The 22,433-nt window shown below is 49.9% G+C and overlaps 1 protein-coding gene across 1 annotated transcript in view; it reads right to left on the bottom strand.

Moving 5' to 3' along the window:
- Window positions 1-4,356: 4,356 nt before the first annotated feature.
- Window positions 4,357-22,433, bottom strand: part of Hk2 (hexokinase 2) — a 49,946-nt gene continuing 31,869 nt past the window's right edge. Inside the window, exons 5-18 of the mRNA XM_050164954.1 lie at window positions 22,181-22,276; window positions 21,554-21,653; window positions 21,068-21,251; window positions 17,344-17,499; window positions 15,340-15,573; window positions 14,154-14,458; window positions 12,900-13,048; window positions 12,508-12,627; window positions 10,722-10,817; window positions 10,191-10,290; window positions 9,911-10,094; window positions 8,798-8,953; window positions 7,976-8,209; window positions 4,357-6,570 (exon numbers count right to left, since the gene is read on the bottom strand). Of these exons, the coding sequence (XP_050020911.1) occupies window positions 6,426-6,570; window positions 7,976-8,209; window positions 8,798-8,953; window positions 9,911-10,094; window positions 10,191-10,290; window positions 10,722-10,817; window positions 12,508-12,627; window positions 12,900-13,048; window positions 14,154-14,458; window positions 15,340-15,573; window positions 17,344-17,499; window positions 21,068-21,251; window positions 21,554-21,653; window positions 22,181-22,276 (2,259 nt within the window). The 3' untranslated portion in view covers window positions 4,357-6,425. The remainder of the gene's footprint in view (window positions 6,571-7,975; window positions 8,210-8,797; window positions 8,954-9,910; window positions 10,095-10,190; window positions 10,291-10,721; window positions 10,818-12,507; window positions 12,628-12,899; window positions 13,049-14,153; window positions 14,459-15,339; window positions 15,574-17,343; window positions 17,500-21,067; window positions 21,252-21,553; window positions 21,654-22,180; window positions 22,277-22,433) is intronic.

The raw sequence follows: 22,433 nt of genomic DNA, 5'->3' as shown, positions 1-22,433 counted from the left end.
ACACATGTGTGCAAAGCATACTTGCAAAATTAACATCGAGGCATGGCAAAGGGCGCTGGAGACTGCACCTGTGGGGAGCAGGCTGTGAGCCTGCCTCCCCATCCCGCTTGGCAACACTCCCTCCTCCTCCCCCTTGCTCCCCTCAGACCCGAGCTCCCCAAACCCTCAATCCTATCCTGAAAAAGAAAAACAGAAAGAATAGATGGGGGCGGGGTGGTGCTGGAGAAATGGGATCTTGCTAGCAGGCATGTATGTTCCTGGTGAACCTTTTCTTCTAATAAAATTTCCTCTTGTAATGAAGGTCTTTTGTCGTCAAGGTTTCTCAAGGACTTCATCATGGTTCCAGGGACTGGAGTCCATCATGACAGGGACAGTATGGCAGCAGGCAGCCAAAGCACAAGCTGAAAGATCACACTTCCAAAGACTACAGTCCGGGTGGCCCAACAGTGACTGTCCCACAGCCAGTCTCTGGCAGTTGTTCTGACCTCGGAACTATCTCAGTAGTCCCCATCTGACCCCGGAGACTTGGGGATTCCTGGAAAGCTACTGATCTGCAGTCTGCATCGGAATCCTGAGGAAGTGGATTTCATGCCGGCTGTATCAACAGTCCTGATGAACATGTTAGCGAGAGTGGCAAAAGCAGGCCAATAGGAGAGCCTCCTGCTGGGGAGTCCTTTCACGTGGGCTGCACCAGAAGATGGTCTTCCCGCTTCAAATAATCTGACTAAGAAACCCCCAAGAGTGCCAAGTTGTTTTTGGACATCACAGAGTTAACCCCCAAGATCAGCCATTCCAAGGGGCTCAAAGCCACTGTGATTGTGTAGCCAGAGTTGAGTCAGCGTGCTTGTCCACTCACGAGGAACCAGATGGGAGAGAGGCTGGACACAGAATGAGACTTTTGTAGCTACTAGAAGCAGTGAAATAAACACAACAATGTCTGTGGGCCTTTGAGTGTGCTGGACTGGCAGGATGCCCTAGTGGGTAGAGACTCATCACCTATGAATCTAATAACTTGAGTTTGATCGTGGGGCCCACATGATGGAAGGAAGAAATGACTCTGTTGTCCACATGTGAATACACACACACACGCAAAGTTAATAAATAAATAAATGTAAAAGAATCATGTTTGAGGGACAGAAAGCAAAAAGAGGCTTTTACCTGACTGTTTTGTACATTTCTAAAGAAGCTCAAGGAACTGAGGGCCTACAGTTCAGTGGTAGAGCGCAGGCCTAGCGTTTGCAGGACCCTGCCTGCCTTTCATCCTTATTGTTAGAAAGAGAAATAAAGAAAACCAACGGCTGCTCGAAACAATGATGCTTCGTCCAGGCTCGTACAAGCAGGTGCTAAGACTGACGACTGGGAGGGAAGAGCAGAAAAGGAGAGGCTTCAAGGGGGTAAGAAAATAGAAAAGCAAGGCTAGAAAGCACTCAGAGCAGGGGAAGTGCCCGTATGCCAGCCTTCTGCACCTGGGGCTCAGCTAAAGGAAACAAAACAAAGAGAACGAAGGGGGCTGGATGGGCGTTGGTGGAGGCTGGGATAGCCCCTTGAGTGCAGGCAGCCTGCTTGTTTGAAAGAAAGTCGTTTTTCCTCAGGTGTGATGAAGGATGTGGGACCAGGCAGGGAGGAGCCTGCAGGAAGGGGTGAGCGTGTGCCATCTGAGACACAGAACGAGCATGGAAATCTACCCGAAATTACACTAAAACCCCTCCCTGATCATCCAGTGTCTGTCAGGGTCTGTGGGGAGCCCACTCTGGAGCCTCCCCCAAAGCCCCACAGGAAGTAACATGTGTAGCTTTTCCCTCACACTGCCAGAGGCCGAGATGACCCGGGAAGAGGTGTCCACACTGGGCGGTAGGGCAGATTGCAGACAGGACCAAGCCAGCTGCAACACACAGAGGCCCAGAGTGGGGAATCTGAGGGAATCTGCTCTGGAAAGCCAAATAGACCCATGGCTGAAGTGGTGGCACTTGCGCAGAACTCCACACTGGAGGAGTGGAGGCAGGGGGTCAGCTCAAGGTCATCCTCAACTAAAAGTTTGCTTCTTGCTACTCTTAAGCCGTGGGGAGGCACTTCAACAAACAAGGCTGGAAGGGAAAACAGGACCCAAGTGTGCATAATGTAACTCCATCATCCCACCTCAGATTTTGTGTAGGATACAAATGTCCCCTCCTCCCGCATTTGTGTGTGTGTGTGTGTGTCTGTGTAGATCCGAGGACACTGTGAGAATCAGTTCTCTTCTATGGTGGGCTCCAGGCGTGCATATGAAGCTCTCTTTTCAAAAAAGATTTATTTATAAATGAGTGCTCTGCCTGCATGTAGGTCTTCACACCAGAAGAGACATCAGATCCCATTATGAGTGGTTGTTAGATGCCATGTGGTTGCTGGGACTTGAACTCAGGACCTCTGGAAGAGCAGCAGGTGCCCTTGACCACTGTGCCATCTCTCCAGCTCCACATCAAGCTCTCCCATCCACTGGACTATCTTGTCAACTGTGGTGATATTTGATTTATGTTGTAACAAATAAAACTTGCCTGAGGATCAGTGGGCGGAGCTAGCCACTACTTAATCAGAGGCCAGGCAGTGTGTGTGTGTGGGGGAGACACACTTGGGAGGTGGAAGCAGGAAGATCAGGAGTTCAAGGCCACACTGTGCTTTGTGAGATTTAACCACTCTCAAGAGAAATAGAACGCACTTGGGCTCTCTCCCAGCACTTGAGAAGTGGAGACAGGAAGTGGTATGGTTGGGTGGAGAGAAGATTAAGGCGGGAGGAGACAGGAGCTCAATCTTTTCAGGCTGAGGAGTTGGCAGGGTAAGAAGTGACTGGTTTTCTCCTTTGTCATTCTAATCTTTCAGCTTTCACCCCCTAATATCTGACTCCGGGTCTTTATTATTCAATTAGAATTCGCACTATAGCTAACTATATTACGGCAATGTTTTCAGAAATGTAAAGGCTAGAAAAACCACACACACACATACACACACACACACACAGAGAGAGAGAGAGAGAAAGAGAGAGAGAGAGAGAGAGAGAGAGAGAGAGAGAGAGAGAGAGAGAGAGAGAGAGAGGTGATCTTAGCTGCCTTTCCTCAGCTGTCTGCCTTGTTTTCTGAGACAGGGTCTCTCAGCGGCCTGGGACTTGCTGAGTAAGCTGGCCTTGCTGAGCAGGGAACTCCAGGGATCCACCGGTGTCTGCCTCCCCAACCCTGGGATTACACGCACATACCACCTGGATCCAGTCTCCCCTCTCCCCATTGCTCAGCTCCTCCGCTGTCACCTCTCTCTAGTCAAGGTGCTTACCGCGGCTCACACCTGTCCCCCAGTTCCGGATGGATATGCAGGACGATTGCCACAGGTTCATTACCACCCAGGCACAGCAAGGTGCAGGTCGTCCTGGGGTACACAGTGAGACCGTCTCAAAAAACTAAGGAAATCTATAAATGCTCCTACTCAGAGGCTGAGACTGCAAGACCCAAATCCTGCTTGGGCTAGAGGGAGTTAAGGTTAAAGGTTACACTGAGCAACTTAGCTAGGACCAAGTCTCAAGTATAAAAAGACTGGGGCCAGGGATGGTGGCACACGTCTGTCCTCCCAGCACTTGGGAAGCTAAAGGTCAGCCTGGGCTACAGAAGACCCTACCTCAAAGAGGGCTTGGGAGGAAAACACGAGATGTAACTTAGTGACAGGGTTGCTTGGTTGGCCCTGGGTTCAAGTGCTGGGGCACTTAAAATTATGTATATATTTGAAATTGAAAGAAACTAAATTTGCCCCCAATATGTATAGATTTTTACTGTGTGTAGTCTCTGAAGCCCAGTGTAGGAACCATTGACCCAGCACCTCTCGGCAGTCTGAGGCACCCGGAGCCGGAGGAGGGATGTTAAGTTACAGGCTAATATGACTTGTTTTATATAGCGATTTGTGATGTTTTTGGATGAGATGTGCCCCATAATCCCAGGCATTTCAATACTGGTTCCCTATTTAGTGGCGCAGTTTGGAGTGGTTTAGGAGCTGTGGCCTTGTTGGAGGAAGTGTCACTGGGGGCAGGTTTCGAGACGTTAAGGACTGACACCATTTCTAGTCCGTCCTTTCTGCCTCCTACTTGAGCTTCAGCTTCTGCTTTTAGCATCGGGTTCCTGCTGCCCGTTCGTTCGTAGTGTTTATCACAGCGATAGAAAGGTAACACGGTGTCCGACCTCCTACAGGCTTTGGTATTCCAGAACCCATCTCCGTGGATACTGAAAGATAACATCGTACTCCAAATGTATTTACTGATCCCATCAGTGACGACGGGCAGTGCTAACTTGCCCCAAAGGACGGCACTCTAAAGTGCTCATTTTTAAGATCCAATCACACACTAAATATTTTGAAAAAAAAGTTAAAATTTATTAATAATAGTTAACATCACATGGTTAATTCGACTAGTTCTCTACTGTACATGGTGACAACACATTCCACCAGACTGAGTGCCCAGGGATTTGAGATGAGCCAAAAGTTACTGAACATCACACAAAGCAGCATTAGCGGAGGGCTGTCAGCCCAGGGCTGGGAGCAGCCAGCCTCGTGCCAAGAACACAGCACACTGCCTCCTGCTCTGGAGTGAAAGCCAACACCTCCTCAAAAGCTAGCCACACACACGCCCGTCTCCACCTACAAAGTGTCCTCTCTCAGAGATGGGGCCCGATCTGACAGTGTAAAATTTAAGATTCAAAAGTGTCGTCAAGATCCGTCTGCACTCCGTGGCTGCCCTCTAGTGGTTCCCACGTCTATAGGTGGCTTTGGCTTTCAATGGTCTGGATCAGATGGGGGAGTGAGGGTGCCACACCCCACCGGCAGTGCCAGCCTGGTACAATCTCAGGAGGACCGGGCTTTGCTCTGCACGACTGAGAAATGCGCTGGGTGTACCAGCAGTGAGTTTCTCAGTTTCTCTCCGTCTCTCTGTTTTGACCCCTGCACCCTGCTCATTAGCACGACAAGGCTGGCCCCTCTTTAGTAGGTCATAGCCGGGTTTAACGGTGGTGGTCAATCTAGTATTTTTAGAGCAGAAGTGAACTTTTGGAGTCAGAGCAGAGGACAGGGCTTGAGACCTCCTCCTCCAACAGTCTGAAATAAATACCATGTATAAAAAAGCGAGTCAGCCCCTCAGTGCGGCTCAGTCTCAGGAGGCAGACGGACAGCAGAGGGCAAAGGTACAAATACCCCACAGCATCCCTGAGGTTTTTGGTTGTTTCATTGCTTCATTTGGTTTGTTATGACAATCAGATAGAACTTTAAGGACTTTTTTTTTTTTGGTGGCTTTCTTTAGCTTGCTAAACCGTTTTAAAACACTGACTGACCTACAGATGGAGATTGCTAAGCAGTGAGTATTTGAACAAGTCCTTCGGTTTCCTTTAGCTAACTTCCCAGGCGATATCACTCAGAAAAGCAGACAGAGCAGCCGGCTGCTGCCGTTTCCTCCATCCAGGGGCCAGCCTCAGTCTCCATCCCTGCCCTGCACACGCTCCTCAGACTGCAGGAAAAGGCTGGTACTCTGCAGTCTGCCCACCACATCTCTCCTCTGCCCGCGGGTGAATGAGGTGTTTCTAGGAGCCAGTCAGTGTCTCCACCTCATATTCTGAAGTACACGGATTTACTAATGAGGCCAAGTCACGAGACCCTGGCCAGCTATGTACAGAACAAAGGAACATATAAATACATTACTTACAATTAACCATTACACAATGAGGGAGAGGACCTGTTTCACAAACTAAATAAATTTCAAACATAAATTAAGAAACAAACAAAATAAAACAGTGTTTCCACTTCTGCAGGGGGGAAAAACTTAAAAAGCTACCAAAAGTCACCCCCAGCCAAGGTCTGTTTTTCGTGGATGATGCATTCAGCCATGTGAGGTAAAGCCACAAACACTTGGAGGAGGTGTCAACTCTTGGCTTTGGTTTGGTTTCTCTATTCCAGGACAGCAAATGTTAGAACCAACAGGGAAATGCTTATGGTTGAGTTGAAGAGGGTCAGCCATAAGGCCATCATGGGGGGATGTCCCTCTACTTCGCCTCCCTCCCAACGTCTGCCTCTGAGAAAAGAAGCAAACATCCTTTTGGTGAGATGCTGTCCACCTACAAATGTCACATTCACATCCAAGATGAGGCAGCCATGTCTTTAAGACTACCTCCATCCCATAGGATTGTACCGGAAGTAGAACAGGGAGAGAAATGATCTCAGGAGGTAACAGGAGCAACCGTGAACAATTCCATACTTCTGATTCTCAGGAAGGCCAAGGATCGGGTGTCAAACTCTACAGTGAATATACAGAGACAAAGTCTCAGTCTCACAGGGTCCTCTCTGTGCAGGAAATGACAGGGGGGTCCATCCATCCTCATAACTTAAAGCAGGAAGCAGCCGCGCAGCAGAGAAGTCCCGTCTGGTCTCCGACTCTACCTCTGCCCCGCCTCCCGGATGCGGCAGGCCACTGCAGTGATAAGAGCTGCTCCCTTCCCACTGCCGTCCTCGGACTCCAGGAAAGACACATCGCATTTCGGAGCCAGATCTCTCACGGTCTCATGCATGACTTTGGCAAAGCTGGAAAGAGAGAAAGAAGGGATGTGACGGGTTTGTGTCCTCCAAGGAAGCTGGAAAGAGGAATGAAGATGAGAAACAGGACAGCAAACACTGACTGGTTACTGGGTGCCGGAAAAGGGAGTCTCGAGGGCCACGTCCTAGTCTTACAGAGTGGCCAGTCAAGAGAGTGGAAGGTTCAAGTTTGGCACAAATGTCTTGAGAGGCTGGTGAACTTTTTTTCAAAATAAATCAGCTAGTCCTGGGATGCAGCTCAGTTGATGATGCTTGCCTAGCGATATAAGGCCCTTGGGTTTTATCCCCAGCATCAATTGAGCGTGGTAGCACTTGTCTGTAATCCCAGCAAACAGGAAGCAGAGGCAAGAGAATCAAAAGCTCAAAGTTACCCTTGGCTCCATAGAAAGTTAGAGGCGGGTCTGGAATACAAGAGACCAGCTTTAAAAACAGCTGGAGCGGCTGGCTCGGCATGAGCGGTGCACACAACTCTTGCAGGGCCAAGATTCAGTTCCCAGCACCCACGTGACACCAGCTCCAATGTCATCTTCTGGCTTCTGTAGGCATGGTACCCAAGTACACAGTTTCCCAACACTCCCCACCTTTACCCATATACAAATAATTACAGGGTCAATTACAGGTTGGAGAGATGGCTGAGGTTAGAGCATCTATTCATCTACTGTTCTTTCAAGAGACAAATGTAATTGGCAGCATGTCAGGCTGCTCACCACTGCCTAGAGCTCCAGTTCCAGGGAATCAATCCGTCTCCAGCACCTAACCCTGTGTATGTACCCCTATATAGACACATGCACATACATGCTTCAGTGTTGTGGGTATGTGGCATCTGAGCATGAATAAAGCCACTGTCAGTACATAGATGTAGGCATGGCTGTGCGCCTCCAAAACCTTTAGTAACACAAGCCCCGAGTGGTACAGTGTGATAATCCCTGGATCACAGGGAAAATCTTGCTGGAATTGTAGAATGAGGCAACCAGGGTATTGCCAGCAGCACTGTTCACAACAGCTAAAATGTCAGAACGATTAAACGACAGAGAACACTGGGAAACATGATCCCTGCCCCCCACTGCAGTCAGGTGTGCTGGTGTACACCTGCCATCCCACCTTGTGAGGTGGAAGTCAGAGGGTTAGGATTTCGAGGCCAGCCTCAGCTACATAATGTGGTCAAGGCCAATGTGGTTGACACAAGTCTCTGCCTCAAAAAACCAAAAAGCTGCTGTCCAGCCTTGAAAATGATCAAACCACAACTGCACAAAGACTCCCAAGCCAGCAAAGGGGCCATAACCATTAATCTCCAAACTAAGCACCATACACTCTTTGGAGTGGCTGAGAGAAGTCAAGGACAGAAGTGCATCAGGAAGGGAGGACAGGGAAGGCCTCCAGGGCGGGTACTCACTGGGGATGGAGCTTGTAGAGAGTCCCGTCTACACCCACTGTCACTTTGAGGCTGTCCAGCCCTCGGTTTTCTCTTATCTTGTCCACCACAGCAGCCATGCCTGCGCCGCAAAGCTGAGCCGCACGCCGGGCGACCACGGTGCACACCTCCTTCACGATGATGCTGTCGTCGCAGGTGCTCTCCAGCCCTAGGTGGCGCAGGATGGCGCGGACCTGCAGCAGGGCCAGGCAGTCGCTGCGTGCAAGGGAGACAATGGATGGTCAGGTGTGCCCAGGCAGGTTCTGGGGAGGGAGGTGGGGTGGGGGCGGCGTTATCTGGCTCTTGAGCAGTGCTCATCCGCTCGTTCTTCCCACAGGTGACAGAGCTACGAACAAACGGCCCTCGTTCTATCTGGCACCCAAGGCAGAACATGGCTACCACAAAACTGATGCTCACAGGTGTGCTGGCCTGCCATCCCAGCTTTCAGGATGCTGAAGCAGGAGGATTGCCACCAAGTGCAATGGCAACCGTGGTTACATAGTAAGATCTACCTCAAGAAGACCAAAACCAAACTACACTAAAGACAAAGGAAACTCACATCCTCCAAGCAGACTAGCCCTGATATTCAGTTTAAACTCAGCAATACCACTTTCCATTGCCTTTTTCCATGTCCAGCATGGTTCTTTGGGGAAGTGTCAGTAAAGAAGGGGTCATTCACTGTAAGCAGACCAATGTGAGCCACATCCTGACCTCACAAGAGCTGGGGAAACTTGTGAGCCTGTCCATTCATGAGGGGAAAAATGAGCACATGGCCCTACCTTCTTCCCAAGTCCCCATCCTTACCTCTCGATCTGAGACAGGAACTTGGTCTCAAAGATTCCCCTGGTCTTGAGGCGCTCTGAGATGCGGCCGCGGAAGAGCAACCCTCTCTTAGTGAAATCGATGAGGATGTTGCGCACGATCTCGCCCAAGTACATGCCGCTGATCATCTTCTCGAACCTGCAGTGTGACAGTGCCCACAGAAGTCAGAAGGGGGCAAATGTGTCCAGGCAAAAAAGAAAGAAGGGAGCTGGCACACTCCTCTTGCGGGAAAAGAACCGCTCCTGTGTCGTGTGAGCAACATCCAGGAATCTTTTCAAACATTCACCAAAACTCACCACCTGAGTCCTTAGGAAGAGACACACTCACAAACCCAATACCACTTTCAGGATCGGGGGAAGATGGCTGAGTCTTCATCCCTAATTCCATTGGACAACTTACTTGCTTTGCCTTGGACCTCAAATAACAGGTGTCAACACACACTTTTGGAGACAGCCATGACTATGACTAAGCACAATGCCTTTTTAAAAAGCTAAAGCCCAAGGGTCAGTGACGATACTATTGCTGTCCTACCTCATTGTGTAGCCTGCTTCCTTCATGAATGGTGCTTGCCTGGCTTGCAGAGGTATTTTAGTCTGGGCCCTCTAATTTAGACCAATCGTTTGCAAAGTGTTGTCTAAAGGGCCAAGATCTTTGACTAATTCAGTCTGGTGACACTGTAGATGGCATTTTCCTAGTGGGAAGGGTGGCAGACCTTAGGTCTCAGCTCAGCTCTAAGCCTCCACACTGCATGAGGCTCTGTAACACTGAGGATGCTCGTCCATTCTGGCAATAGAGGCACTAGATGCTGAGTAGCCAGAGAAAGGCTTCCTTCCTGTCAAAGCCACGCCAACACCACTTCTTCACCCTGGGAGCTATGAGCTGCCAGTTCCCACGGGCTTTCCTTAGTCTCAGACCTAGCCTCCAGTGCACTCTCCCTGACCTTATTGGTGTGTTTAAAAAGCTCTTTGAAGGAGAAACCCACTAAGGTCCTCAAGAGAATAAGTGTCTGGGGCAGGGGAAATGCTGTGGTGGAGAGAGCCCAGCCATCCGAGGTTTCATTCAGGATGTACCTTCCCAGCACAGGTGAGTGCTTACCTCTGCCTGCCAGGGTTGAGAGAGAGCTCATCCACAGCAACATCAAACTCTGTGCGGAAGTCATCCAGGCAGCCGTTGTCCCCAAAGGCCCCCCACTCCATGTTGACGCACATCCGTCCCTCCTCTCCGTCCACCAGCTCCACATTGCGCATCTCTTCCATGTAGCAGGCATTGCTTCCAGTGCCTGTCAATCAGAGGGCACCAGTGCTCCCTCAGCACCAGTCTCTCATCCACCCGAGGCCATGCATCCCCATTCGGGAAGGAGAATTGGTGTCCTTACCAACGATGAGGCCAACTTCACAGTGAGGGTCTTCATAGCCACAGGTCATCATGGTCCCAACTGTGTCATTCACGACAGCAACTACATCCAGGTCAAACTCCTGATGGCAGAAGCAGATGTCTGTCTAGTTCACAAATTCCAATATCCTCTGCTTAGGCACTTTAAGACAGACAGACAGACACACACGCACGCGCACACACACACACACAGCCACTTATCTGCTCACTCCTCTCTGCTCTCCCCATTCAATTTCACTTTTCCTCAAAGCCTTCCAGCAGCACCTGCCACTGGATCACGGGCTTCTGTTTAGAGTAGACTGTTGTGGTCAGTCCTGAGTCCCCACGCCCAGTAGTTAATCAACCACTGCTGAGTGATGAAGTTAATTTCCCTCCAACAAAGTAATAGCATGTGATATTGCCCTGACTCTGAATACAGCGGCCACCTTGGGCACTGGGGGACCAACACATCAGGATCTGCACTATGTCTCCTACGGGGGTACCGATGCATTGGGACTTGTACTATGGCTCCCACCTCTCGCCGGTGAATCGCTTCCTTCAGCAATGTGACCACATCCTCGCCCTCACAGCCAGATGCCTTGAAGCCTTTTGTCCATTTGAGGAGGATGCTCTGGAAGAAAACAAACAAACAAATAAATAATGCACAGGCACACAAAGGGGGACATCAGAAAGGGATACTGGTCATTCCTGGAGCCCCACTTTGCAAACAGTTTACCCACAAATGATCTTGCGCTTGTATTTAAGGTACATTTAATTCTCACCACCGCTTGTGTGTATGTCTTAGTTTTCAGACTTATTGAACAGTGAGCTGGGGAACAGCATAGGGAGAGAAGCCACCAGAGTCTGTACAGACTTAGACAAAGAAAGAACTGGGTCGGGGAGGAAGGGGATGAGTGCTTCTGTTCATGTCTGTGTGCACAAAGCTATGCAGGTGGCAGGCGTGTGGAGGCCGGGGGCCGATATTTGACATCTTCCCCCTTTGCTGTCCACCTTATTGTTTTCAGGGACTTGTCATTAAACCTAGAACTCACTAATTCAGTTAGATTGGCTGGTCAAGGAGTGCCCGGATCTGCCTGGCTCTGCTTCCCCATGGCTGGGGTGACAGGCCCATTATTGTACCCAGCTTCTATATGGGTGCTGGAGATCTGAACTCAGATCCTCATTCTTACAAGGAAAGTACTGTAGCGTCTGAGCCATCTCCCAGCCCCTTAGAGCCTCTTTAATGTGCCCTTCATTGTGTGTGGGCCATCTGAGCAGATACCCATTGGCTTTGCATGTGGGAGAAAGATTGGTTCCCTATTGCTCTTGATACTGTAGCCGCCAGCACCAACCAGCACCCTCAAATCCCTTTCCCAAAAGGCTGGAACCACGGCCACCCACACGCACGGTGTCTCCAAGCCTCGCTCATGGACGTGCCCATCACTTGTGTATTTTTAATAAACCTGGATGTGTCATCCTGTGATCAGATCCCAAGAGATTCAGAACCAAACAGCCCCGTGAAGGCCTGGCTTCACCCCCACACAGACAATGGCGTGTTTGTCTCCTCTACCCTACCGGTGAGTTTTGTGCCTCTGGCAAATGTGTTTATAACCTCATTTCAGGTGGTCATTACAATAAGACAGCACTGGGCTTCAACAGCCAGGGAGACTTGCCCAAAGTCAGTGGTAAATACCTGTGGCCAGAGACCTCTGGGTCTCCGTGTCTCCTTAATGTCTACTGAAGCATCATCCAAAAGGTGATGTCATCAGAGCCAATGGCCACAGCTGGCTCCTGCTTAGTGTACTCTTTATTTAGTTCTAGACTTAATACACAGGCCTCACAGAAACAGACAGGAAAATTCAGCAAGTATCTAAGATGTTACAGTCCTGACAGGAACAGTCAACAGCGTCAGCTTCCCCGATAAATGCACAAAGATTGCACATGCGTTGGCATGAAAAGGTAGTGTCTACCTGGGTGCACGAGGACCTGAGTTTGATATCCAGTACCCACGTAAAAACCTGGGAAGGTGGACACTGCAGAATCTCTAGGGCTTGGTGTCTAGACAGCCTTGCAAAATTAGTAAGCTCCAGGCTCTCATGACTCTCATTAGAGAGACCTTTTCTCAAAAACAAGGTTGATACCCCTGCCTGAACACACAGGTGGCACCCCAACACACACACAAATAAATTAAATTTTAAAATACGAGTTTCCACTGAGGTCCCCAACCAAGGTCACTCATACCCTCTTTCCCTCTTCAAAGAGCAACTCTCCCTGCTGTAAATTAAAGCCCACATGACAGCCCTCCCGGAAGGCAGCGCTACCTGGTCCAGGCTGTTCTGTTGGCACGGGAAGGAGAAGGTGAAGCCCAGAGGCAGAGACACGCCTTTCATGCCCATGTACTCAAGGAAGTCCGCGATGCACTGGACGATGTGGTCAAAGAGCTGCAGGAAGAACGGGCATTGAGGGAAGGACCCGGGCCAGAGGGGGATGCCCCCAAACATTCGACCCAGGAGAATTGCAAGCTCAGGCATCACCTGAGGAGCCACTCTGCCAGGGCCCTGAACCCTTGAGCCTTCCCCAAGCCAGGGGGAAAAGGTGCGGGGCGGGGGGTGTGTCGTTGAAGTTGGGAAGTCCACTGGATCCTCCCAGAAGCTCATGACCTCCCCTCCTCCATGGTATGTCACCTCCTTTTCTCTCCCATCCCAAGCCTCACCTCTTCCCCAGTGCCATGCATGACATCCTGAGGGATTGAGTAGATCTTGTTATGCATCTCCACGCCCTTCCGCTTCCCGTTCCGCACGCGCACCAGCAGGACCCGGAAATTTGTTCCTCCAAGATCCAAGGCCAGAAAGTCTCCTTTCTCTGGAAAATCAACCCAGGGTGGTAATGAGTTGTGGTTGACAGAGAGTCAGAGTTTACACACCTGCCCTTTGTTAGGAAAGACGGAGCGTGAGCGCCACCTAGCAGTTAAGGAAGGAAGAGCCTCAGGACCAGATCCGAATGGTCCTACCTGATTTGACCCCAGAAGTCAGTTCTTTAGAACATCAGGTATGCCAATACAGTATGCTTAAAATTGTCAGATGTAACATCTGAGCCAAGACAAATGCTACAGAGGGTATGATTCTGGAAGAGAGAAGAAACAGCCGAGGGACTCTTTCAAAGGAAACTGAGGTCAGGCAGTGTGGCAAGCCTGCAATCCCAGCATTGGGGACGTAGAGGCAGGAGGATCAGGCATTCAAGGCCAGCCTCAGCTATACTGTGAGTTTAAAGTCAATCTTGGGCCATACGACCCCGAGGCAACCCAACCCATTTCGTTCCCCCATATTGATGGTCTTGGAGATATGATTGAATGGGACAAGGCCACATCACTAGGAGGTGACCAGTGACAAACCTTAGTTTCTTCCCCTGGAGCCTATGCCAACTATGAAAGACCACCATGGATCAGAGAGTTTTTGTGGGGCCAGGTAGGAAATACAAATAGACCCCAATTAACACAGTGTTTGAGAGCTGACTCTTGACTCCAGATCCCTAGGTCTGAATGTCACTGACACTGTCTGATTGTATGACCCTGAGCAAGGTTCTTAACTTCTCTCAGCTGCAGTTTTCTGCCAAACAGCAGATTTTTAACAAAATTGGTCCAAGTGCTGGCTACACCAATAATCCTAGAACAATTATTCAGGTCACATCAAGCTACACGAGACCCATGCCAAAAAGCCAAACAAATGGGGCCCGAGAGATAATTTCAGAGCAGATATTTTTCTTGCAGTTCACGAGTTCATTCTCTAGTACCCACATCACAGCTGCCTGTAACCCCACCTCCAGAGGATTGGACACCCTCCCGTGGATTCAACCAGCTTATGCGTACTGACAGACATGAAACTTTACATAAATCTTTTTTAAAAGGTCCATGATGAATGTCGGCAGAACAAACCCCACCAGGCTAGCTGAGGGCACCCGTGCTGTGTACCTGTACCATCCGGGGTGGCGCACACGTAAGTAGGCAGCATCTTCACAGGGGCTACCGCATGTGTGTCCTTGCTCAGACCTTGCTCCATTTCCACCTTCATCCTCCTTTTGATCTCCAGCAGCTGCTCGCGGCTCAGCTTCAGAGCCTCCAGGGTCTTCTGGCGGGCACGGTGTTGGTCAGCCAGCCGGTAGGCCACCGCTGTCACCATAGCCGCCCCTTTGCCGCTGCCATCCTCAGACCGGAGGAAGCGAACGTCACAGTCGGGCACCAGCCTCCTCACTGCTTTGTGAAGACGCTTGGCAAAACTGCAGCGGCACACAGAGTAAGAGACAGGTGTCCATGGTTACAGTGGTACAAACGGTTGCAGAGGAGCTTCTGCCTCTGCCCCGAGCCAGTGGCCCTGTGTCCATGTCCCCTCTCTCCATTCTTCCATCTTACTGTATAAGAGCCGGGATGCAATCGGGACTGCCCTAGCTGGTTCTTCTAAAGCTACTGCCTCCTCTATGCAGTCACATGAGACCTGCTCTTTCTCATGGAACACGTCACAGCCCCTCTGCTCAGCAGATGGAGCCATCCTCTGCTAGGGCAATCTACTAGAGTCAAGTGTTTCTGTTGCTGCCTGCTCCTGGTTCATCTCATTTTATCCAATGCCCAGGGAATACCCGACAGGAACAGGTGGATTCAGGAGGATCTCAGTGAGGTCAAGGCCAGCCTGGTCTATAGACAGAGCGAGTTCCAGGACAGGCTCCAAAGCTAAAGAGAAACCTTGTCTTGAAAAAACAAAACCAAAAGGTGGAGGCAGCTGGGGATGATGTCTAGCTGGCTACGCGCTCGCCTACAACGCACGGAGCACTCAGCCCGACACTACATAAAGCTGGCACAAGCTGTAATCTGAGAACTTGGGAGGTAGAGAAAAGAGGATCAGAAATTTAAGCTCGTCCATGGTCACATATTGAGGCCAGTCTAGAGCTACACGACAGCCTATCTCAAAACAGCAAAAACCAGAGAGTGGAGGAAGAGACAAGCCAAGGACTCAGCAGCCAAAAGCTCTGGACAGAGGGCAAATCACCTGCTGCCTTCAGAAATCCTCCCCTCCCAGACCGATAGTGTCCACTAGGGAACACAGCGCTGGCTCCTGGAGTCTCCAGCGGGCTCCATTGCTCCCACGCCCAGACTGCTTACTCACTGGGGGTGTTTCTTGTAGACAGAGCCATCAACACCGATGGTGGATCGAAGTCGCTCCTCGCCCTTGTTCTCTTTGATGCGCCACAGTACCGCAGCCAGGGTGGCTGCGCACAGGCTGGCCGAGCGCGTGGACACAATCTGGCAGATTCGTTGTGTGGCCACGCAGTCCTCCTGCAATGGACTCAGACCCAGACGCACCAGGATCTGGTAGGCCTTCTGTAGTCCATCCTTATCACTAGGAAACAGATAATAGGGTGTGAGATAGGGTGTCTAACTCGATGTGACCAGTGGGAGGGGCTGTGGGCTGGCGGGGGAGGGAGGGCTGACTCCTTCAGCAGTAGGGAGTAGAGCCCAAAACGGCAATTCCAAGGCTCCTCTCCCAGAGCCCCCACTCCCCCCTACATACACACAGGACAAAACTAGTAGCTCCTCTACGTGTGCCTTATAAAGACAAGACCCTGTTTTTGCTGCTGCACATGCTAGTGAGCGAGTGTGCGGGTTCCTGCTCTGTAACTCTCGATGCAGATGAATGGGGGGCCAGCTGCCAGCCACCTCTGAGTGCAAGAGTTCAGTGTGCTGCCCACCTGTCGCTCTCTAGAACAGCAATAGTAGGGTCAAGGAGACTCGAGTGGGCGCGTGCCTCTATAACACAGGCCTTCATCCTGCTCTGGGCTTACAAAGAGTGGGCAGAATTACTCCAAGGGTCCTTATTAGCAAAGTCCATTGAACTACTTCGCTGCCCTGCTTTGGCACAAAAACCCTCTCTCTCCATCATGTCCCTTCAGTCACATAGAAATCTCAAGCATAGAAGAGTAGAGTTAAAATCTGTGGTATTGTTATAAATGATAAAGAAAAACCAGGATGTCCTTACTCCCATCTCTGCCAAGCTATGAGTGGGTACGGGTATCTATGGGAATCTGTCCTAGTTAGCCTCAATGGAGGAACTGCCTAGATCAGTTGGCCTGTGGACACATCTTAGGGGACTGTCTTTTTTTTTTTTTAATTTATTTATTATGCATCAGATCTCATTATAGATGGGTGTGAGTCCTCATGTGGTTGCTGGGAATTGAACTCAGGACCTCTGAAACAACAGTCAGTTCTCTTAACCTCTGAGCCATCTCTCCAGCCCTGTAGGGGACTGTCTTGATTGTCAGTTGCTGGAGGGCTCAGCCCACTGTGGGTGGTCCGTTCTCAGGCAGATGGTGCTGGGCTGAAAAGGGAAGCCAGTTGAGCCAGCAGTGTTTCTATTTCAAGTTCCAACTGACTTCCCTCGGTGCTGACTGCGACCCGGAAGTATAAGCCAAACCACCCCTTTCCTCTCCAAGTGGCCTTCGGTCGGAATGTGTCCTCGCAGCAGAAAAGAAAACAGAGTCGCATCCAAAGACCACTTTTTTCCTGTTGTAAAACTGGGGTCAGCACAGAATCTTTCCTCCAACATCACGCCCAGAGTAGCATCCCTAGTCCGGACACTTAGAGACCAACTGTTCCTAGCATCCTGAGTCACCTTGGTAGTGTCATTCTCAAATTAGCAGGAGCAGAGACGAGTAAATGAAGTCATAGGGCCACCCAAGACACCTGTATGGACCCCCTGTGATCCTACTTCAGACCTTAAAGGCCTGCCTGGGGGGACACTCAGAGGGTAAAATGCTTGCTTTGTAAGTATGAGGACCCGAGTTGAATCACCACAATTCATGTAAAAGTCATGTAAAGACACACATGATATGACGTGTGTTTGATCGCAGCACCGAGGAGGGGGGGATGGGGGAGACCTTGGGGGCTCCCTGGCCAATCAGCCTAGTCTACTTGGTAAATCTAGGCCAGGGAGAAAAATCTCTCTTAAAGATAGGCAGCCTGTAGAACATACAAAGTCTGACCTATGGCACACACAGACACACATAGACACACCCAGATCTCAAAGCCAATCCCCTCATTCCCCCTCCACCCCAGTTCCCACCCAAATCACAAAGACTGGGTGAGCAGAGAGGCAGAGGTCCCAGCAGCTTACTCTTCAATATCTGATACATCTTTGGTCTCGAAGGAGCCAGTGGTAAGGAGTTCCGGGCTGAGCTTCCCCTGGAACAACAGCTCTTCCTTAGCCATCTTCACCAGGATGAGTCTGACCAGTTCCCCCATGTACATCCCGCTGATCATCTTCTCAAACCTGCAGAGACAGACCAGTGACGGTCCAGTAACGGACGGACGCCATGCCTCCTCCTGAGGCCTGCAGACATGAGACCTCAGCGTACTTTAAATGTCGGCGATTGAAGATTCACTTAGACTTACAGAACACAGCGGTTCTGTAAGAGACATAAGATACAGGACTGGCCAATCATCCATAAAAGTGAGTGGGTTCATTAAGCATCCCAAAGAAACATAGGGATTATGGAATATTCTGGAACAGAATCCCAGAGAGTGATTATTTAAAGTCCAACTCAGAGCTAGGCATGGCGGTCATACCAGTAACGGCAGCACTTGGGAGATGGAGATAGGAGGGCCAGAAGTTCAAGGCCACACTAGGCTACAGGAGACCCCATCTCAAAAGTCCAAAACAGAGCAACAACAAAAGTATTACTATTACTCCACCCCACAACAAAACAAACAACAACAAAAAAATGCTTTTGTTGGTGGTACAGTTTCTGCTGCTACTGCTTTGCTTTTCTGAGACAGGGCCTCCAGGCTGGCCTCGAACCCAGGCAATCCTCATCCCTTAACCTTCTAAGTACTAGGATTACAGGTGCACTGCACTACACCATGCAGGAAAATGCTCTTTTTAAAACAAAACCTTAAAGCCAGTCATGGTGGCTCACACTGGTCACACTGAGGGGCTGAGACAGGACTGCTATGTTTTGAGGTCACTGTAGGGTATGCAGCAAGTTTCAACCCAGCCTGGTGAGATGTTGTCTCAAGAAAAAAAAATAATAGTAACAATTTAAAAAAAAAACTAGCCTTATATAGAGCCCCAACAGAAAACTGAAGCAGCTCTAATTAGATCTAGGTACAGATCTTCCCGCTCATCTACAGACACTGCCTTCCGAAGTTTGTGGACTCTCAAGAAAATGGGTGATAATAGCCAGGGCAGAGGTTGGGGCAAAGCTCCAGGGCAAATCGAGAGCTGAAGAATCTGGGGGTGAAGCCTGAGAGCTTCTGGGGTCCAAGAGACAAAGGAAGGCGTGACAACAGGAGTAATCAGCTCCGGAATCGAGTCCAGTAATTTGGCTTCTGACCACTAGGTGTCACTGTTTCCCTTAGTGATTGTTTTTAGCCTAGGATCCTAGAATCACGGGACAGAAGAAACCAAGCCTCGAGGATTATCTTTTTGGTAAAGAAAGCCCATTGACGTCTCAGAGAGGAAGCAGAATGTGTACTAACTAGGAGGGGCCATACCCCAGCAGGGGCGTGACATAGAGTGATATTTAGCAGAAGTTGAAAGCCAGGTTCTCAAGCAGCAAGATGTGACTTGCTAAAGCAGGATAAAGCAAAAGGAGAGCTGGCAGCTTGGCTTCAGACACCAAACAACTAAGCATTTGGGAGACTGAGGCAAAGGCATCGAAGTTTCAGGCTAGCCTAGGCTACATAGTGACACCCTGTCTCAAAAAGGAAAAAAAAATAGGGGTAGAGAAACAATTCTATGGTCAACAGTGGGTACTGCTCTTGGTGAAAATCTAAGCTAGATTCCCAGCACCCATAACTGCATGTAATTCTAGTTTCAGGGGCTCCAGCACTCTCTCTTCTGGCTTCCTCAGCATAGGCACGTGGGCAGGCATACAGTGTGGTTAATAAATGCAAAAAAAATCACTCATGCACATGAAATAAAAATCAATCTTAAAAAAAAATCATTCCAGATAGTGAGTTCAAAGCCAGCTTGGGCTGCATGAGACTGTCTCAAAAATGAAAAACCCAAAGCTCCAACACGGGCCCCAGCCTGAGTAGCAGCCTGACCTCAATTCAACACTATAAAGTTCAAATGTCTACATCACACTGTCAACCGATAGGGTACCACTCCCCCATCAATGCTCTTCACAACATGACGTTGTCCAGCATGGCTTAGGGCCACCCCAGCTGACAGTCACTTTATCTGTGGGCACTTCTGAAGACACAGCTCCTCACAGTGACGAGGGTGTGCCCCAAGAATGTAAGCAGGCACCGAGTTAGTGGCTTTTCAGCGAATAAACCTCTCAGCACCCACAACAGACACATCCAGAAATTCCTAAGAGTTCAAGTGTACAGACTGCCATTTCATCATGGAGAGAAGCCTGTGACTTAAAGGCTAGCCACCTCTGCTCCGGTTCATAGAGCTGGGCTTTCTGGGCTTCCTTTCCAGATAGAGGTCAGAACTAACAGTTTTTCTCAAACACAGCACCAAGAAGACCACAGAGATGGTACATTGCTCAAAACGGTTTTGCAACCACCTATTAGCCCTTGCTGCAGCCAACCCTGTTTCAAGATTTTCAACAGAAGTTTAGCAAATTTAACAGCAAAATAAGGTTGTGTAAGAGTCAAAAGCAGGGCTGAAGAAACGGCTCAGCAGTTAAGAGCCCCGGCTGCTTGTTCTGCAGAGGACCCAGATTCGATTCCCAGCACCCACATGGTGGTAACTCCAGTTCCAGGGGATCCAATGCCCTCTTCTGATTTCCTCCAGTCACCAAGTATGAATGTGGTACAATACACACACAGAGGCAAAACACTCACATATAAAACAAAATTAACACATCTTATACAGACTTTTAAAAAAAAGTCAAAAGTAACAAAGCTCAAACTGGAGCATAAAGAACTCAGGATCTAAATGCTGAGCCTCCGATTGATTTCCCCAGGACACAGCTGAACCAGAGGCCTAGTACAAATGAAGGCTGAAAGACCTGGCACTCTGAGAAGAAAAAAGAAGAAGAAGAAGAAGAAGAAGAAGAAGAAGAAGAAGGAGGAGGAGGAGGAGGAGGAGGAGGAGGAGGAGGAGGAGGAGGAGGAGGAGGAGGNGAAGAAGAAGAAGAAGAAGAAGAAGAAGAAGAAGAAGAAGAAGAAGAAGAAGAAGAAGAAGAAGAAGAAGAAGAAGAAGAAGAAGAGCCAACACCAGGCAGCACACACCCTTAATCCCTTAAGAAGCAGAGCAAGTGGGTGGGTTTGTGAATTTGTAGCCAGTTTGGGTCCACATAGACAGCCAAGGACTAAAACAGTAAGAGACCACGTCTCAAACAAAACCAAATCGAGGTCAGGGATGTAGCCCGGTTGGTGGAGTATTTGCCTGGGTTCAGTTCTCCTCGTCAAATAAAGCAGGTGCTGCAGTCTTGTTCCCCAGCAGTGATGGGCCGAAGGCCACAGACAGTGCCTTTAAAGGCCTTTAAAGGACTTCATGTCATAGTCACTGTGCCTTTTCTAAGAGCTCACTGTCTACAGGCAAAAGCAAGTACTTGGAATGTGACCTTCCAAAATGACCTTTCTGCTCAGCACACCTCTGATCCCAGCACATGGTGGGGGGGGGGGGGGCTGAGGTAGGACTCTTGCTCATCAAGATTCGGTCTTGGAAAGAACCCAAGACAAAAAAGTGACCATCCTGAAGGGCAGCAGTGTGTTTTTATCTGGTGAATTATGATCTTGAGCATCCCCACAACTGGTGTGTGCCACCACAACCCTTTGGGGACAACGCAAAAGCACGGAAACAACAGCCCTTCCTTGTGGCGGTTCCCACCTCAGCCCCACACCCTACCCATACCCACCCACAGGAAGGCCCCACTTACAGCTGCTTCCCAGGGTTCAGTGAGCCCATGTCGATTTCTCGGTCAAACTCGGTGCGGATGTCATTGAGTGTTCCATCGTCCCCGAAGGCCCCCCACTCCATGTTGATGCACATCCGTCCCTCGTCCCCCTCTACCATGTCAATGTGACGCATCTCCTCCATGTAGCAGGCATTACTGCCAGTACCTGGTCAAAGGAAGGAACTGTTCGTCCACTGCCTACACACACGATCGGCTCCTACTCACCTCCCTCCTCACTGCTGTTTGTCTGCCCAGGGGCTGAGATTCCTCACTGCAGCCTCCTGGAACAGGCCAGGCAGCTAGTACACTACACTGCTTAACTGCACAGGTCCTGGCTTGGCTCATAGTAGCTGCACCATTATCTTTACAAAGTAGGAGAAAACGCCAGGGCTAAGAATTCCTTCCTCGCTCTCAGTGCCCATCGCCACCCGCTGATTGGCACCACCTTCACACCAGGGGCTCACTCACCCACAATGAGACCAATCTCACAGTTCTGATCATCATAGCCACAGGTCATCATGGTCCCAACTGTGTCATTCACTACGGCCACAATGTCAATGTCAAAGTCCTGCAGAGGATCAAAGGAACTTCATCAGCACGAGGGAGAGACAGGCAGGAAAACCGAGAAAGCAAGATGCTCCTTGCAGGTGTGTTACCAACTCAAGCCTTAGCCGAAGACTGTTAGAGGTAGTGATCTCCCCGTCTGTCTTCAGTAAGGACAGCTTCCCAGACAGCAGCAAGGATTGGGGCCATCTTGTCTTGTCCCTCCTACACAGCCAATAGACCTAGCCTGTCACCTCTCTGCTCTATTCCTCCCTCTTGTCAATCATGTCAACATTCCTCCTTGACGAGTCCTCAGGTTAAGGACTGAAGGGTGTTTCTTGCACCAAGGCCAGAGTTACTGTTCATCAAGCAAATCTCAAAACCCCAAAGGCATCTGATCACATACAAAAGTCCCTGGGAAGCATGGCAGGAATGCTCAACACTTATCCTTGAGTCCTACAAAACCATCTCGTGCTGAGTCCAAGAGCAGATGGAAAGATTCAGAGTGGAGCTGACAGAGCCGCAGCCCGAGAGCTCCCACCGGCTACTCACCCCTCTGCGCTGGATAGCCTGCCGGATCAGATTCACCACATCCCTGCCTTCCACGCCACTGGACTTGAACCCCTTGGTCCACGAGACCAGGAAACTCTAGAAGAAGACCAAAGAATGATTTCCCAGAACTGAAATAGTGACAACAATGCTCAGCAGAGCCCTCTGCACCTCAGGGCTAAAGCCATGGCTAAATCTGTACACTGTCTCCTGGGCTAGTCCGGGAAGGAGACTTGGCTCCCAAAAAACACCAGGA

Source organism: Alexandromys fortis, unplaced genomic scaffold, assembly GCF_014885135.2.
Source record: "Alexandromys fortis isolate MF-2015 unplaced genomic scaffold, M_Fortis_MF-2015_v1.1 scaffold_138, whole genome shotgun sequence".
Classification (NCBI taxonomy): domain Eukaryota; kingdom Metazoa; phylum Chordata; class Mammalia; order Rodentia; family Cricetidae; genus Alexandromys; species Alexandromys fortis.
The sequence above is the reverse complement of the archived record's forward strand: the minus strand, read 5'-3'. Positions and strand labels throughout refer to the sequence as shown.